Below are 19,659 nucleotides of genomic sequence, written 5' to 3'. Positions count from 1 at the left end.
TTAATGTTACTCCCACTCCTGTAAAAACTTCTTACTCTTTTACCCCTTACTCCTACTCCTACTCCACAGCCCTGGGGAAAAGTCCCGGTTGCTTTGCAAGGCTGGTGTGTGGGTGGGTGTAAATGTCTCTCTTTGCCTCCCAGTCCCTCCCCCAGTGCAATATAATAAAATTGTTTTTTGGTGGTTGCATGTACAATATAATAACAGGAATAAGGAGTAACAAAAATATTTTGTTACTCCTTATTCTTACTCCTATTCCTGTAAAAACCTCTTACTCCTTTACTCCTTACTCCTACTTCTACTTCCCAGCCCTGATAATAATGCTGTATGCAGTGTTAAGGAAACTACAAAATGAATGCAGAGTTTCATGTCAAAATCCTGGCTTTACCTCTATTGTATTATATAAATTAGTATGCTTCTGTAAAGATGTTTTTAAATAGGTTTAATACAAATATTCTTTTATTATTAATATTGCCCCTTCCCATGCATGCCCATTTTGTTCTGTGCTTTATTCAAAGTTAGAAATCTACACAATTTAGAACTCCTGTAATTGTACACTAGGTGCTTGTTGATGAGGCAACTGTCTACTATGGATATATGCTTAAATGTTGTTCCATAAATTTAGTGCAGGCTATGAATTCAAATTTAATTAATTCAAATTGCTGGAAGTATTTAAAATAGGATTAACTATAGCACTTAATACAAAGCGGTGACACACTGTAAGTGATGTGCAATTTTCTAAGAAATGTTATATTCAACTACAGAAATCTGAGCAACTTTAACCACTTAAAGCTCTCTGGTGTGAGGTTGACCTTTGTTTCTATTTTTGGGCTGCTATATTTGTTTACTGCGGTTTTGCTCTGCCCTGTGGATCTTTTACTAGCTTTTATTTCTTTGCTTGAACTCTGTCACTACATCCCACATGTTTCTTGGTATTCTTGCACTCAGGGCATCTGGAATTACTGGTGGATACCAGATTGGTCTCGAAAATTTCTATCATCCATCATTTGATTGTAGATGAGGACACTGAGCTCTTGATGGGGAGAGCTGATAGGAATTAGTCTCTCTTAGCTATGGCTTCCCATATAGTTGGTACATCACCAGCACAGATTAAAGGGCAATGAAGGGAATCTGCAGGGATCTCTAGAAATTCCATCTTTAGGTTTTCTGTTGATTTGAAGGCCAGCTTTGATTGTATACTGTGCTGGACACCTGGAGACATACTAGGAATCCTTTTGGTGAAACTACTCATTATGATGCCTATTCATTCTGCTCACATAGAACTGATCGAGATGGTCTCACACTTGCTGTGGAAGAGCTTAATAATAATGACAAAGACCATCAGATCCAAAGCTGCTTAGAGGATTTTGAGACCACCAGCGAAGTCTATAGGACAGTGCCAATGAGTCATCTGTTCAATATATGCAGCAGAATATATCACTGAGTTGGATTTCATAACAAGACAGGCAAATGACGATTTTAAAATAAATGAAGAAATTAATACCTGTCACTTTGTTAAAGGGGTTATTCACACAATGAAAATAATCCAGGATAAATTTGGGATGAATCTATGTTGTTCACACACATCCTGAATGTACTCAATTGGAGGGAAGGGGGCTGCCAAAAAACTCACTTACCCCAGGCTAGTTGACTTGCTCTTCCACAGCAAGTATTTTTCCAGTTTTGTTTTGTTTTGTTTTACAAAAGATTCACATTGTCAGCTGCAAGAGCAATGATGCAAATAGACCTGAATAGACTCAGGATAAAACTCTCCATGCTTTTAACAGGTTTCAAATTCATTTGCATCATCAACAGCCCACGTGGTTGAGAAAGCGCTGCCCCTTCCCCAGTGGAACAGCTGCCACTGGGGAGAAAAGAAGAAAGAGAGAGGAAAAGTGGGGAGAGAAAAGGGGATGCTGACCCACTCCCTATCTGCCTGAGGGGTGCCAATGGGTGTGAGGACAAGGGGGTGGTGTTGGCACCTGAGAGCAGAGATGTGGACCAATATAGTTTCCGGAAAGATGTGGTTTCATGATGTGAATAACAAACCTGGAATGCATGAGTGGGGTTATTCGCATCATTCAGGTAAAAATAAATACAACAATGTGCGAATGAGGCCAAGGTTAGATGACTTCATATCAATCTTTCAAAGATTTTTAGTAACCTTTTCCCTCTGCAAGGATAGGGGAGATATTAAAAGCTGATACCTAGTACTATTTTTGGTAGCTGTGTCTGAAACTAGCCAAGTTTTCGATAGAAATTCAGCATAGGATTTTAAATAATAATTTTCAATTTTACAGCTGAACTTCATTACTGAATGCTTATACTTGTGTAAACAGACATCTTGCACAAGAATTTGCTTTCCTTTCTTTGGTCGCAGCTTGCTTAGAGGCGGCCTGGAATGGAAGGCTAATAAACAAGCCTTCACTGACACCTAGAATAAGAGAGTATAAACACTAGCACAAAAACTTACACAGAATATTAAAATCTCCAGAGAACAGTCACAGCCCCAGAACATTGCAAAACAGGAAATTTAGGAAGCTAAATGAACCTAAATATGGGCTAGTAGGGCCCAGTGTGTGACAAGGTGAAGTGTCTGACTTGATGCTTTAATATTCAAAGAAATTTTAGATTAAATTTTATAGGAAATAATTTTTTCAAAACAATACCATGTTCATACTGATGCAGAGGAAATGCTGAGAAAGCAGACAATGAAGGAGAATTCTTTCACAACATGGGGGAAACAAGTGGAATAAGCATCTCTTTATTTTCTGTTGCCTAATGCCTGTACTTCTAGCTGTCAAGCTAACTTAAACCATCTGACCCTTGGCTGATAAGTAAATAAACATTTTAAATGGCACATGTTCTCAAGCATTCTAAGCCAGTTGTTTCATGTTTGTCTTTAGTCGTTGGAAATGTTGGTTCTAAGCAATATAAACATTGTTCTTCAGAAATATATTTATGTAATGAAGCGTACCCTAGCAAGGCTGAACATTTCACACCAAACTCAAAGATAATGACAGCTCTCTGAGGATCTGTTATGGGCCCGGTACATATCGCCAATAAGCGGCGTACCAGGGCCAGTACTAGGGTTAGGGACCATGCAGCAACCACATGGTCCCTAACCCTAGTACGTATGGACAGTGTAACAATGGCGGCACCCTGTGTACATGGGCGCACCAGCACTTGATACGCTGCCCCTGTGGCTTAAAAAGAACCAGCTTTTCTCGGGTTCTTTTTGTGCCGGAAGGAAGCTGTGCGGTTTGGCGGCTGCAGCTTCCCTCCGGAGGAAAACAGGTGCCGGAATGCCACCATTTTTTGGCGGTCTGTACTGCGCCATGGTTTCATTTTCAGTTATTCACCTGAGGAAATGTTAATTTTACTGCATTTTTAAACTTACATTAAGTCACCATTTTCTGTAGATGCAAGATAAAGTTAAAAATTCTAAAAAAAAATCCTATCCCCTCCCCAGTATAAAAACATAGTAATACTAAAAGGAGATTAAACCAGAAGAACATTAAAACAATAGTATAAAATAACAGTTAAAATAAGTAAGAGATTTATAGGCTGTATATTATAGTGGGGTCCAGATAGGATGGAAATGAGGATGGAGAAAAGAGGAGAAAAAGTGGAGAGGGGGGAGGCAGTAAATGGAGGTGGTCTAATCTGGAAAGGCCTGCCGGAAGAGATTCGTCTTAATGTAATGAGAGCAATAGTATTCCTTTGTATATAATTTTTGTTATTTGTGTATATTAGATCCTGAAAGTCTCATTCTCCTCTCTGTTAATAACTTTAACCTGATTGCTAGACAACAGTATGAAAGATGGGCACAGGTTCCACAGAACATAATTACTTTCTCTGTAATTGCCGTCCTTTCTCACCCATTGTTTGCTAATGCAGCTGTTAGGCAGTTGACTCTAAGAACTTTATCGCATACATTATTTACGTTAAATGTTCGAATCGGAAGTTTTCCGACCAAGCAAGATGGCGCCCCTCAGCACTGAATGGGGACGGCTTGGCGCCACGGAATGGAATGGGGCAATTTTGTCGACGATTTGTTGTGTGGTAAAATCTATTTTTCCTGGTTGTGCGTGGCCCCAAGAGTCCCCTTCCCATTTTCATAACAGGGAAAATAATTTGTGTGATAAGGTCCTAAGTGTTTCCTGATTACAGGAATCCTCTAATGCAGTGGTTCTCAACCTGTGGGTCGGGACCCCTTTGGAGGTCGAACAACCCTTTCACAGAGGTCGCCTAACACATATTTGGAGCAATAAAAATAATTTTATGGCTGGGAGTCACAACAACATGAGGAACTATATTAAAGGGTCGTGGCATTAGGAAGGTTGAGAACCACTGCTCTAATGCCTCTCAGAGCAATTCCACAGAACATTTTTGCTGAAACACTACAATTATACCACAACCAGTCATGTATGGACAGGCTATGAGTTATTAAGGCTTTTTGGAGCTCCTATCCCTTTATTTATTTATTTCCAGGATTTATATCCTGTCTTTCTCCACAATGGGATTTAAGGTGGGTTATACTGAAGGGGGTGGGAGAGAGGGGGGAGAGGGAGAGAGAGAATGAGTGAGAGAGGGGGAGAGAGAGAGGGAGAGAGAGATTGAGAGAGAGAGAGAGAGAGAGAGAGAGAGAATTAAAGTATTTCCTATGTGAGAGGAAAACTTGACACACAAGCAATTCAGGCCATGTCTGCACTGATCGGAAACCTGGCCTACTGTTGGGTCTTCTGAATCTGTGGGGAGGACAAGTTGTGCACACAACCAGCATTCACAATGGTGCAATACTGGCAGCCTTAACTACACTGAAAGGCACAAGTCCTGGCACAATAGTATAGTGAGAAAAATGTGCAGGAAACATTTTAGTCATATGTTGAATACCAATGGAGACTCTATATAGTATCATAAACTAACAATCTGAAATAAATCACTTTTATTTGCTTAGTTTACGATCCATACCCTTAACCCATGAACACAGCTTATCTCTGTTGCTGGAAATGAGGAATGTGGTCAAGGCAATACTTTTGCCTTTGAGATTCATCTCTCTAAGGTCTCAAGACAGTAAATAACAATCTTGTTGGGTCATTAAACGTTTCTATTGAGGCTTTGAAAATATATTTCTCCTAGGGATTTTGTTCATTTATCTATAAAAATTAAAGAACAAGAACATATGTCTCTTATTACACAATGTATGGGTATCTCTCTGAATCAAATGTTAATTCAAATGGGCTTTTAAATTCAATTTCCTACCTAGTAACATTAAACCAAAAACCTCTTACTAATCTATGTTTGTTTCCAAGTACTGGCGCTAACAAGATTATTAATTTAAAATAATAATTTAATCCTATAAATACCAAAGCTTTGACTTTTATTGTTTAACAGAAAACAATATTTTTTTTAAATCAAGGTAACAGAGTTACGTGTTGCTAAGACATTATTGTTACTGTTCGTATTGTGCGACTTAAAAATATAGAAAAAAGCTCACTGGCTCAGCCAAGCAGCCACTTCAGAAACTGCACCTTGGAAACGCTTTAAAAATGCAAAATATATTACATTTCCGATAAGTGGCTAGTTCATAAAGTAACTAATTACAATGATATATTCCCTAGCGTGGATAAATATGCCACAGTTTGAGAGCAACATTACTATGGGATGGGGTAGACCTGATGTTGCACTATATAGGAATCAGAATACTTATGAGTTTATGATAGGAACAGCTCTTGTATAATCACTATTTGACCTAAAGTTGTCAGGGAAAGCCACCTTAACTCACACATCCATCAGGGTGTAAAAAATATGCATGCCAGCACTGCTAAAATAGCAATAATCCATCAAAGTAAATAGCTGCTGGGCTTCCAGATGTTGTTAGACTGTCAGACCCAGCTAGGGAACTTAATGGTGAGAAATTATGAGTTGAAATCCAACAGTTTTAGGGTCACAAGTTGCCCATTTCTGCATTATGCCAATTTTCTGTGGCTGACTATAGTCACCAATTCTGAACTGAGGTGCACAGAAATTGTAAGGTTGACACAAGCTGTGAACTTAACATAAAGCAAGATCATAATGTAGATCGGAACCACAGCATTAGAGAGCAAACAGGTGAATTAAATAGCCTATAGAAATAAGAAGAAATAACATGATTTGTTTGGTTCAGATTATAGCTAATGAAGTTTTGATTCAATAAATAAAACAACCATGATTGTACTGTACACTGTAGAATTCCAACCTTTTGCATATGGATATAGGAGTAAGCTCAGCTAAACCCAATGGGACATGCTTTTGAGTAAATATGCTCAGGGCTATCAATTTCAGTCAATTTTCTTAGAAATAAATCTAACTGACTTGGATAAAACAAGTCCTAGGATATGTTTAGACCATATGCTGTAATTATATAATATCAAGACAAGGGAAAATTCAGTCCACAAACAAGAAAATCTAATGTACTTGATTTTAAATAATCTATGATAGTAAAGTGGCTTAAATCCATGTGTTCCAAGTTTAACTGGCTTGTAGAGAGTCTTAGCCTCTTATATTTCAGTCCTGAACTCATTCACCACTAAGTCAACATGCATGGGATTCTACTGTTACAACTAGTCATGCTGGCTAAAGAGGAGGAGAATTAATGTGAATCACCCCCCCACACACACACACTATATTAACTTGATTTTTTAAATTGCTGACTTCGTTCCCATTATTCTCGTCAATGCTGTTCAATTAGTTTAAGGTGAAATGTTTTATTGCACTAGTGAATATAAATGAATCCATTTAATTGTAGATGCTGGTTCCTATCTGGGGGAAAATAACAAGTAGTTTTAAAGATAAACTGTAAGGCCAACTTCTAGCCTCTCACAATACAAAGCTGCAACATTTATAAGACTAACAAAAGTTATTGCGAATCATGTATTATCTAACAGTCACAGTTGAGTGTTGGAGTTAGACTTTGGGAGACTAGGGTTGAATTCCCACTTGGCCATGCAAACCCATTGAAGGACCTTGGAAAAGTCACACTATCACATCCTTAGAAGAAGGCAATGGCAAACCCCTCGGAACAAATCCTGCTAAGAAAGCCCCATGATAGGTTTGCCTTAGGGTTGCCATATGTTGGAAAAGATTTGAAGGCACAAACAACGAACAACAACAAATGCAAACTGCTCTCCAGTTGGAGGCCAGTTTGTTCGCCCTAGGGTCACCATCAGGCACACAGCAACAACAACACAATTCAGTAATCAATTTGAATAACATCCCAGTACCACAATGAATTCTCTTACAATCTTGGGAGCTTTTCGCCTGGCTATTAAAACTAGCTTACCTCTATCTGGTTTAAAGCTTAATCCAGGCAGCATCCTGATATTATCAGAAGGTTTTTGGTGCTGAATTTGCCACCCGAATACAGCTCGGGTCCATCCCCACTTCCAGGAGCACCCCACTGGCCATTTTCTTACGTCAGAAAACTCCCGGATCTGAAAAGAGCCATGCGGAGCACTCCTGGAAGCAGGGATGGACCTGGGCTGTATTTGGGTAGCAAATTTGTTGCCCAAAATCTTCTGATAAGATCAGGATGCTGCCCAAATTAAGCTTTAAACTGGACAGAGGTAAGCCGGTTTTAATAGCCAAGCAATGAGCTCCTTGGTATCATGCCCCAGTTCTCCTATAGTTTTGTCTTGATAGTGCAGCTGCACCCTAAAATATACAATCTCTTATTAGAAAGTAGAGAGTAAGGCTTGTGTATATGCTCATGCCTGCAAGATGGTGGGTCCAGAAGATCACCAAGATGTAGTACTTTCTTGACCTATATGCTTATACTTATACTCTGCATGTACAGTATCTGCAAATAAAATAAATTTTCTGGAGTTAGGGTGACACTTGAAACAATGTTAAAACAGCAGTAAGGCTGAACCTCTTAGTAACAGTCAACCAAAAATGCAAAGCACCCATCACAGAGGAGACTACAGACTATGTCTAGGCATAACTCATTGGTTTGGCCTTGCCTTTGTAATAAAACTCCACTGGCCTATGTCACTACAAGAGGTGGCTGAATCATTCATTTGCTTGATGCAGCTCAATTCTTTGTTCCAAAGAAGCAGGGCCTTCAGGTTGATGCAACCAGAATCACAGCTGTCTTACTCTTTCACACTCTGAAAAGAAATGCTTTCAGAGTACAAGACTGGCTTGCTTCCATTTTTAAATCTTTCAAGGAAGGGGAAGTCTGCCTTAGATCTCAGAATTTCAGCGAACTCTTCTAAGAACACATACTTCCTCATAAAATGTTATCTATATAAACCATTCTTGCACCAAGGATATTTCTGTGTGTGCTTAAGGAAGATTATTAAATAGTACTCAGATACTCAGCTTTAATCAAAGTCTTCCTCAGAAATTCAAAGTGGGGGAGGGGAAATCAAAGCTTTACATCAAAGGATGGAGCAATATTAAAATATAACGAAGGATCTAATTTTGGTGTCTAAGGTTAAACTATTTTATAGTACTACTTTCATGGTAGTGTCTATGCCATAATTAAGATCAAGAGGCTAAAATGTAACACCCTATACACAGGTTGCCAGTAATCAAGGGCTACTGCTGATTAATCTATTGATCTATTCTACTGTTAATTAATCTATTCACATTTCATTTTGCAAAAGAGTTGTGGTTACATAAATTACTGAAACAGACTGTTTAATATATAGTTTTTATAACATCATTATACTGACTGTGACATATGCCAGTCTATGACTACTCCAGTTGTGACCAAGGTTTTGTTTTGTTTTTTGTCATTACAAACCCAAAACAAGCTACAGACACTAACACTGACATGCAAACTATAATATAAATTTAGCCTTGGCTCTGACTTTGAGGGCTAAGGAACATACACCAGTGCCTTGTGGAAGAAGCTGAAGCATCCCTTGTGTACTCAGAAAATTAATCTCAATTTTAGATTGAATGGCTAAGGCTACATCTACACTGCAGAATTAATGCAGTTTGACACTGCTTCAACTGTTATGGCTCAATGCTACGGAACTCTGGGGTCTGTAATTTAGTGAGCTATTTAACCTTCTCTGTCGGAGAGCTTTGGTGCCACAACAAACTACAGTTCCCAGGATTCCATAGGATGGAGCCATGACATTTAAAGTGATGCCAAACTGCATTAACGCTACAGTGTGGCAGCAGCCCAGGTCTTTGACTAAACACAGAAATTAATCCCATTAAATTTCACAATCTCAACCAAAAAGAAATAGCCTTTTCACAGCTCACAAGACTCAGTGTGAAAAGAAACATATCTCATCTTGTCAATTTATGCATTTGTGAGGCTTATGAGGCATGTCAAAGAAGAAATGGCCCCAGACTTTCCTGGGATGCCAATTTTGTGGTTCTCTGCAGGGAGGGACAAACAAAATAAAGGCTTGGTGCCATTTTCTCCCAGCTTCAACACTTCCTCCCAGCAGCAAGCACACTTTTCACAGGCTCTCTGCAGGAGCACGAATAACCAGCCAATCAGATATGGGGTAGTTATTCCAGAGGTAAAACTTCTCTAGAGGCTGAGGTTTTCACTGAAGGTAACTCCTCAGGCAGCCCAAGGCCTAAATTCATTTTTTAATTTTGTCCCACCTTCCTTTCTTTATGGATTCAATGCATTGTTCATTTATGTCACACCTTTTGGGATTGGTTTATCATACAATTGGCTCTACATTAAGGGCACAGGCATGTATGCTGGTCATAAAAAGTATACAATAAGACAATGATCATTTCCATTATTATCTAGTTTTGTAAGGAGAGGAATTCTAGAATCCCATCCTGAAGAATAGGCTAGGCCAGTGATGGTGAACCTTTTAGAAGCCGAGTGCCCAAACTGCAACCCAAAACCCACTTATTTATTGCAAAGTGCCATGTCTCTCTGGCTTTCTAGTAACAGACTCTGCCAAACTCTGTGCTGGGGCAACGGCACATGTGCCCACAGAGAGGGCTCTGAGTGCCACCTCTGGCACGTGTGCCATAGGTTCGCCATTACTGGGCTAGGCTTTAAAAGGGTTTGACCTTTCATAAGATTTGGAACCCATTTACTGAATACATCCAGCAAGATTTAGTCTCTAGACACCCCCCAATTTTAGCTAAAATTTTATGGAAAGATGTCTTTCAGGATCCCTGAATATACCTTTTATCTATAATTTTCAGGGCCTTATCTGGGTTATTGTCTTCATTTATTGTTGTTTTGGTGTACTGTTTGTTGTCATATTTAGTTTTAGATTAAAAATAAAAAAGGGGTTATTATTGACATTTGAGATCATAAACCATTCTGGAAGAAAGGGAGAAAAGCAAGAAAAACAATTTCCAACACCAAAGTATTTGGATGATAACACTGCTTGGATAAAACATTGGGCTATTATTTGATACTATAGCAAATAACAAATATATATTTTACAAATCATCAAAAGTTCAAGAAAAGACAATAACTGGTTTCTATCCAGTTCCATGCACTTATTCATCAGATTCAAGTGTCTTAGCTTTATTTATTTGTATTTTTAAATAAAACTTTAAAACTTTTGAACAGTGGCAAAAAGCTCACTCATCTAGTCTGTGCATGCAAGAAGAGTTGCAGGCATCTATTTCCTGAGAAGACATGGGATCACTGGAATATATTCAGCTATCATTTATTTTCTCTACCTCTCATATTAATGGGTAGAAGTAAGTTGTCTATATATTTATAAAATGAGTTCTAGAGAAATGAACCTGCACCTGATGGTGCTCTTTCCATTGCTGCTTAGCAAGACTGCTTCACACATTATCAAATTCCCACTTGGGAGACCAATTCTATACAGACATTAAAGTGAAATCTGAATGCAAAGCATAAAACAATTACATATGCACACAGCTTGGAAGAAGCTCAAAGAAAATAACTTATTATATTACTTGTAGTTGTATTATATTACTTGTAGATGCTGTTTAGGTCATTATTGTCTGATTGGGGTTCCTAGTTCATTCTGTTAAGCGTTATTAATACATTAATGTTTTCACTGTGCAGAAAATTAGTACACTTCATTTCCTGCAGAAAATTGATCTGTGTTCTTCTTTCTTTAACATATATTAAAGATTATCTTCCACCCTTCTTCTTCCTTTTCTCAACATGACGTGGCTAACACCAGTCTGGTAAGCCTCCTGGAAACTCTAATGTTGGGATATATGAGAATATCCTTGTACTATAGTGCTACAGCATTTTGTGGCACTCTAGCATTTTAATTCTGGGACGCTCTAATGTTATAACTGTATGCTTAGTCCAGGAAGTGTTGCTGTCACATTTTCTGCTGTATAACACCACTCTCCATGAATGGAATAGAGATGAGGTGGAGGAGCAGAGTCTGCACTTTTCTAACCAGTACTGGACTCTTGCTTAAAAGCCACCAAGTCACCTCATATAACTAAGGGAAGACAAGGTAAAGAAGTAAGATACCCTTTGCCTGATACAATTAGTATTGGGCAAAAGTGTTACTCCTCTCAGAGTAAAAGATGGGTGGCTGTTAGGCTACCTCTGGAAAAGCACAGGACTATAAACTTGTTAGTACCGAAGGTATTAACAATGCAGGTGAATTTAGCTGCAACAAATTATTTCCAAACTCTGTACATGCAGGCAATTTGCACATTAGACAGTAGTCTCCATCCATACCTAACCACAGTACAGGAATACCACTTAAACAGGATGCACTCTATCTAGTGGCAGCTCTGCCTTACTGGAAAGTGCTTCTAAAAGCTGGGATTCTGCTCTATGTACTTTCATTCCTGCTATATTCCATACCGTTCTGGAGAGTCCTCCAGTTATTGAGAGAAACTTTTCAAGGGGCCAAGGAGCTTAAGAGCATCTGAGCAATCAATAAAATTGTATGTCCTACCTCACACAAGTAGAAGCCCTTTCCATTAAGGCAAAGCCAATTCTGCACATTGTGAATTGTGCTACATTAATCCCTACACAATAGAGTTGTGCAGGAAAATGTTGGCCATAGTTGATCACTGAACATTCAGCTTTGGTTACTCTGGCATGTGAGATTTCACTATCTTTACAGATAGAAGTTCAAAAGAGAATTCAGAAATCTATGCTCTGTACAAAAAGAAGGTTAAATGTCTCACAAAACTACAGTTTCTAGAATTCCCTAGCATTGAGCTAGGACAGTTAAAGAGGTGTCAAACTGGATTATTTCTGCAGTGTGTTTTAGACCTAACTGAAAGAAAGAAGTGGGCAGCATGAACTTTCTTAAAGTCTACTTCCTCAGATGCATTTGGTGGAGTGGAAAGCCAGGGGCAGATCTACAATATGCCATTAGTGTGTGAGAATGTCAATTCAAATTCAAAATCCTTTGTGTGTGGAAATGAAGTGGCACTTCCCTTCTGGGATGTCACCCGGTGTGGTCTGCACTCCCCACACACATACCCCAGTGATGCAACTGGTGTGGTGCAGTCTCCTTGCTGAAAGGATACAGGGAGGCCATTTTATTTTACCCATGCAGACAGGGCCGCTATTGTAATGCAGCTTGTGTTAGATATACTTATAAGGGTATCCAGACATTTATCTAGTTATTAAAATATTTATTGGATAAAAACTTTAGACCTCCTCCCCAAAGGCTTTTTAAAGTCTTCTTTTAACTTGTTGCTGAAATGAAGCAAAGTTGTAGAACATCCCAAATTAAGCTCTTCATAAGCACAGAATTTATAGAAGTGATTTCATACCCTCCAACCTTTCACATCTGGCCAAACAACATGAGTGTGTGGTCAAGATGACTAAAATTATTAAAGAGGATGAACACATAAGCCAGGACAGGTGGCTGCAGTTTGCTTTTCCTTAAGCCTACTGGGGCCCCATTCCCACTTACATTTAAACTGGTTTGCAGTTCACCTTTGTTCCGTGTCAATGAATAGATTTCAAAAGGTCTGTCGTTCCCACTATGAAAGTGGATCTTTTCATTATCCCCTTGGAATAACTTCTTTTTGGCACACTTGTCATCCCCACTAGTTTGCACCACTTCAAAATGCATGTCAATCATCTGTACATCATTGGTGATGTAAGCGGCAGCCTGGCTTGGGAACAGTTTTTTATTTTTTTAAAAAATTGATAGAAGATTTGATTCATTGGTTTTGCAGCTACTTGCCTCACTGAGGTGCCATTGGCTCGATTGCCTGGCTTGCCACCTGAGTAATTGTAAGTGGCTGCAAAATCAATTAATCAAATTTTCTATCAATTTTTTTTTAAAAAAAACATGCACCACACCACAAGCACAAAGGCAGCACTGGGGGCTGTGATGGTGGAGTTACCAAACACTAAGGAGGGATGGTAAACACCCCTTTGCCATTAGTCCCTCCCCTCCAGAACGATGCAGTTCAGACCCGTCGTTCCCACTTGTTGAACATGCTTCAGAAAATCTTTTTCAAAAGAACCGCCAAAGAACTAGTGTCAGGAAAGAGCAGATTTTTTTGCATTTGCTTTGCTTCATTGTAACTGAAACTGATCACAGTAGGATTGGAACCAGTTTCAAATGGGAACATTGGTCATATAAACCAATCAGCAATTTGTTTTAAATCATAGTGGGAACACGACCTTTGAAGGGCAAGAATCCACCACTCCTCTCCTCTCCCACTCTTCTTATACTAACTGAGTGCAAACTTTGAACTCAGTTTGTAGCAACTGAAGTAAATTGTGGACAAAAGGAGGACGAAGTGAGAGGAAGAAAGAGAAATTGGGCCTTTTTTTAAAAAGCAGTTGAAAAAGTGGGATAACAGAGGATTAATCAGGACTGTCCCTGCCAAATTGACATTTATACAAAAGACAAACAATAAGCCCAATTAGGAATACGGATCAGAAGGAAGAAAGAGACTTTTTGATGCAAGTGGATTGGGGTGAAACATATTTGCCCTCAAATGGTAAATTGTGCTATCAGAAATTTTAAGGGGAGGAGTGAGATTGAAATTGCTATGCATATGTAATTTCTCCATTGGCCTGTTTTAACCCCCAAAAGGCAGACTTTGGAAATTGGAGATACTAGATGATTACTTCCTGTTTCTACAAGCTGTCTTTTTGGCCTAACATAAGCAAAATGGAGGGATTACATTTACATTGCAAACTATACCCCACTAGAAGTTTCTGGTAGTGAGATTTGCCATTTTGGAGTGATTTTTCAGGATGGGGTTTGGAGGGATAGACAGAGTCTGAAGGAAGGCTAAAAGACTCTCAGATGTTGCCTTTCTAGCAACAATATCCCATAAACAACAGTATTCTATTTGCTTGCTTGTTTGTGATTTTCTTCTTTTAAAAAATATAGGAAAATCTGAGATAAAGTCATGTTTATAAGAAAAACTAAGCCCTTCAGGCCAAATGTTATGACTTGTGTACACAACTTGAACTCCAGTTAGCACATGTACAGCAGATGGCAAATCTTCCTATGCATTCTATAATATATGCAATCTCTTAAAAACTTCTATTTGCCATTGCATTGCGGAAGAGCTTACAAAAAATAACTATGTGTTGCCAAATTCAGTCATAAAATTCAATGGTTATATATTGTGCGGGCTGTACTGAACATAAGGATTAAGGTGTTCTGACAGGCTCCAAAATGGAGCTGGATCAAACTGCAGGCATTTCATAGCAGAAAACAAAATTTGCATAAACCAGCCATCTTCACTCTGAGCCTAATCTAGGACAGATGTGTTTGATTGTTATTGCAATTAGTGACAACAACTATGTGTAGTAATCTCATTTTGTAATGACAAGCTTCAGAAATGCATTTGTAGATACTTCTGTTTTCCAAACACTTAAGCACTACATAGCTAACATTCTTGGAGAGATGAAAAATTGTGTCAATACTTACTGATTAAAAAGAAAGTAGGACTTATTTAACTGTGATTTCCCTTTCTATTCATCTTGTATCGAACTTCAGGCCTCCAGCCGATTTGTGTGCTATCTAATTCTGGCTCCTGCTAGTCTTTTGGTTTAATAACAGAACTTGGAAAAATTACTCTTCTAGACTAAAATTCCAACAAGCACAGTCACTGCCTATGGGGGATGGGGAATTCTGGCAATAGCAGTCCCAAGCCTTGTCTTCACTGGCTATAAGTATGGGTCCAGTCAGTAGCATTAGGTTCCAGAGCTGACTTTGGATTGGCCTTGTGATTGAATATGTCTATATGTAAACTATGGGCTCATCCACTGACCTATATCCAAAATCCAAGTTCAGTGCTCAATTAAAACAAGAGATGCATTAACACTCGTTCTATGTCTAGGAAAACAGAAACAATACAGCATTAACATCGAAGCATTAAGAACTGAGTGTTGAAGGTGTTTTGTCTATAAAACTAATCCTACATGAAGTGGCTGAAAAGTTCCTACACTTTACATAAACAACAAAACCAAACTTTCCACTGAGTATGCAGTCAAAAGAAAGCTACAGCCAGTTCCACTTCTCTGATAAGTGTTTCCATGCATGGCATTTCAAAAGCCTATTCATCAAAAACATTCATTAATACATGACAATTTTTAAATTGTAACCTTTAACATTTCTGGTTTTAAGTATTTAGGGGCCAAAAGTCTGAGTTTGACATAGTTTTTTTTGTGGTTTTTTAAGGCTATGTGGCCATGTTCTAGAAGAGTTTATTCCTGACGTTTCACCAGCATCTGTGGCTGGCATCTTCTTTTGTCAGCCACACATGCTGGCGAAATGTCAGGAATAAACTTATAGAACATGGCCACATAGCCCGAAAACCTACAAAAAACTATGGATGCCAGCCATGAAAGCCTTCAACTTCACGATAGCTTGATAGCTCTCTGTGTACTACACATACACACACACACACACACACATCTATTCATTCTATTTATATACTTATGCCTGGGACTTCCTATATTATTGGGCTGAAGAACTTAATGAAACATTGAAAGAAGTGAAACAAAAGCAAGTTTCTCTCTAATTCAGCTGTAGGATCCTTCCATTTGTTATTGTCTGCCTTCAAGACATTTCAGGTCAATCTATCATGGTTTTTTTTTGGGGGGGGGGGTTGGAAGAATTAGTTCAGAGGAGGGTTGTTTCTGCCTTCTTCTGAGACAAGAAGTTAACCTCTCTGAGGTTAAGAGAGTGTGACTTACCCTAGGTCACCAGTGGATCCCCATGGCCAAGCAGGGATTTGAACCCTGGTCTCCCAGTGCCCTAACCCAATGCTCAAACAACTACATTAGCAATTATAAAAGCAGAAAATAGATACAGACCTGAACATTCATGCTGTAGCCCTTTCCCATAATATCCTTTTTCGCAGATGCATTCAAACTGCCCAGTATGGGTACCACATTTGCAGCTTGCCATGATATCACAGCAGTTTTCACTTCCATCACAAAGATAGGAGCAATGGGATATGTCTTCTTGAATGTAACTACCAGAAGGCAGGTCTATAACCAGGGGTTTGGGATGGAGAGAAGATTTCATTTTTTTAAAAAAAAGAACAAATATATTAAACATAATAACCATCACTGCAGTGAAATATTTTTTTTAAATCAGGAAAAAAACCCCCAATAATTTAGTATGAAAAACTAAAGTACATCCTGATGTTCTATTTTTAAATTTGTTGGTTTTTTTTTTCCTGAAAGCTTAATAAAAGTAATAATATTCACTCCCCCCATCCCACAGGCTGCAAAGTAGGAATTTGAGAGTGAGTGAGGGAAATTTGTCAGATACATATTATGGCCTGATACAGACAGGCCAAAATAAAGCTGCTTCGAGTCACTTTGCAAGTATGCTGTTTAAATGATACATGCGTCCTAAGAGTCCAGAAGCTGCACCAAAGCCATGCTCCAGTCCTAAGGACTGGAGTGCAGCTTTGGTGCAGCTTCCAGACTCTTAGGACGCATGCATCATTGAAACACCATACCTCCAAAGTGACCTGAAGCAGCTTTATTTTGGCCTGTCTGTATAGGGCCATAGTGATTCATTGATCCATTTCCTTTGCTTGCATAGTTGAAAGTTTTCTAAAATCTAGCTCCACTGAGTAATATTCCCATGTTCAACTAAATGTAAACTGCACAAGTGTGAAGTAGCACTGTTTCACAGCTCCCATCCATTCCATCACTGCTGCTTTATAACTTCAAACAATGGCTGTGCCACACTGCAGAATTAATGCAGTTTGGCATCACTTTAACTGTCAAAGCCCCATCCTATGGAATCCTTGGACTTTGTAGTAGTAGACCCAAAGTAAACAATATATGATGCAAACAATAAACCTTCCATAACTGAAAGTATGGGTTATATATGGGATAAGGTAGTCTTCTAAACATTTATTATTGTGTGAAATGAACATTTTGAGAAGGCTAGAATTTAAGTCTTCGGAAGTTTCTGGAACTGCAAAGTCTGCAGTTTTATTTGTGAAAACAAACACAAGATTTTCTCTCAGATGTTTAAAATCATAATCCAGTCACAAAAGTTTGAATCACTTCTTATGAAATTTATTTTGGCCCAGTCTCTACATGGGGCTTTGCTCAATTCACTTTTTGAGCAAGGCCAACAGAATGAGCTCCTTGTCAATTTCAACACTGATTCTAATACTGCACAAAGAGTTGGTGCCTTCATTTATCATTCAAACATGATTAGGTGCTTATAGTGTGGGGGATTTTTGGGGAGGGAGGAAATAATGTCTACTAAGGGAATGAAAACATGCCACACTGAAGAACTGGATGATGCCTTCTGATACAGTAGGCCCTTTGTATCTTCTGGGTTTTTGTTCCAGGAATCCTCATGTATACCAAAATTCATGGATTCTCAAGTCTCATTATTACTGTTCAATGGCACAGTAAGATGGCATCTCTTATATAAAATGGTAAACTCAAAATTAGTTTGCTTTTTAGATTTTTTGAAAAACATATTTTTGAGCTGTGATTAGTTGAATCCATGGATGGTGAACACATGGGTCCAGTGGGCCAACTATAATATGAAATTCCTAAATGGGACTGTTTTGAAAAATGATAAACCAGAAATGTCTAGTACCCAGAATACCCAAAGTAGAAATGGAATTCTGGGGTTTGTAGTTTTGTGAGATTTTTTAGCCTTTTGTCTCAGAGAACTCAAGTGCCACAACAAACTACACATCCTAGGATTCCATACCATTAAGCCATGGCAGTTAAAAAGGTGTCTGACTGCATTATTTCTGCAGTGCAGATTAGACCTCAGGTGGAGGCAAAACAGATCGGCATTAAAAGCCAGCTTTCAACTGGCTTGGGGGCATTGTGTATAGATGACACATGACCCCAAGATACCTGGAAGCTGGATTCAAGTTGACTGGCTGCCCAAATGTGGGCTGGCTTCTGGGCAGTCCGGCTGTGCAGCGTTTATATGGCACATGCCACCGGCGCTCCTTAAAGCTGGCTTCTGGTCACAGCGAGGCAGAAAAGCCGCCTTTTGTGGCTGCCGCAGCCCCAATCTGGCTTCAGAAGGGGCAGTCTGTTTCGTTCCTCAGTTGTCTCACTGTATAGTTTTCTCATTTGATTTTGGCATGTTTGCATTTTACAACACAGTACCTATATTTAAGAAAAGTGTTCCCTTCGATGTTGTGATTTTTAGTTAATTAGCTATTTGAATCTGGAATCTCATGGTAAATGTATAGTTCAAATAAATAATAAAATATCAATGGACCCTTTCTCTCCCCCCTCCTCTCTCTCTCTATATGTGTGTGTGTGTGTGTCAATATCTATGTAGGTCACCTTAATACTTTCACAGAACAAAATGCAATACCTTCATGAAGGGCTCTGCGAGCTAAAGCTTCAAATTCAGCAAAACTGTGGAGCAAATAACAGTGTTCCTCTTTTGGGTGAGAAGCCATGTCATTCAGCTCTCGGATGTTGCCTTGCCAGATCCCAAATGTAAAGATCTCCACTCCAAATTCACGTAAGGAAGCTGCAATGGGCCTGGGATCCCCTCCATTAGAATATCCATCCGTAATAAGAAATATCACCTTGGTAGCATTAGCACGGGAATGAAGAAGTATTTGCTACAAGAAGGAGAAACAACAACAACATTTCAAGCCAAGAGCTAACAAGTTGATGACCTAGTAATGGTCTTTTCAGTCAGGGTGTGCTCCCTTTATACATACTGTTCAACTTAAATCAGTTTTGCAGGACCACCCAGATATAACACCATACAATCAACAATCTTGCAGCAGACTGTGGAAAAAAGCCAAATACTGACTCACACTTTATATGCTCAAGTTTAGCCACAATATAGATGCTATGAGTTTGCCCACATATCTAACAGCCAAATCACACACTTTGGAAAAAAGCAAACACAGACATAACATCCTGATAGTCACCACTCCCCAGAGGAACAAATACCTTTATCAGCAATTTCCCCCCCCCCCCCCCCAAAAGATCTGGCTAGTAATGGTTAGATTAGATAATATAAGTGCATCAGACTGGTGTATCCAATCAACTGGTATTGTGCAAATAACATCGGTTGGATTGTGTGTGATAATAACTGAATCAGATTTTCTCTGTAATCAACTGGTTTAGATCATGAGATAACTCCTTGATGTATCACAACTATGCTTGATGTATGCATATATTAAAACATCCAGAAACTACAGTATTAAAGGGAGGAAGCATACCAAGGAATACAGGAGCTCTAGTTCCATACAATGCAGACT

At 38.9% G+C, this 19,659-nt stretch overlaps 1 protein-coding gene across 1 annotated transcript in view; it reads right to left on the bottom strand.

The window, feature by feature from the left end:
- Positions 1-19,659, bottom strand: part of SVEP1 (sushi, von Willebrand factor type A, EGF and pentraxin domain containing 1) — a 142,462-nt gene that overhangs the window by 103,321 nt on the left and 19,482 nt on the right. The window contains exons 2-3 of the mRNA XM_089488273.1: positions 18,753-19,008; positions 16,244-16,420 (exon numbers count right to left, since the gene is read on the bottom strand). Coding sequence (XP_089344399.1) covers positions 16,244-16,420; positions 18,753-19,008 — 433 coding nt within the window. The remainder of the gene's footprint in view (positions 1-16,243; positions 16,421-18,752; positions 19,009-19,659) is intronic.

The sequence above is a fragment of the Sceloporus occidentalis genome, unplaced genomic scaffold, assembly GCF_023333645.1.
Source record: "Sceloporus occidentalis isolate IW3139 unplaced genomic scaffold, rSceOcc1.0.p SCAF_1, whole genome shotgun sequence".
Taxonomy (NCBI): domain Eukaryota; kingdom Metazoa; phylum Chordata; class Lepidosauria; order Squamata; family Phrynosomatidae; genus Sceloporus; species Sceloporus occidentalis.
Note: the sequence above shows the minus strand (reverse complement) of the source record. Positions and strands in the feature narration are given on the sequence as shown.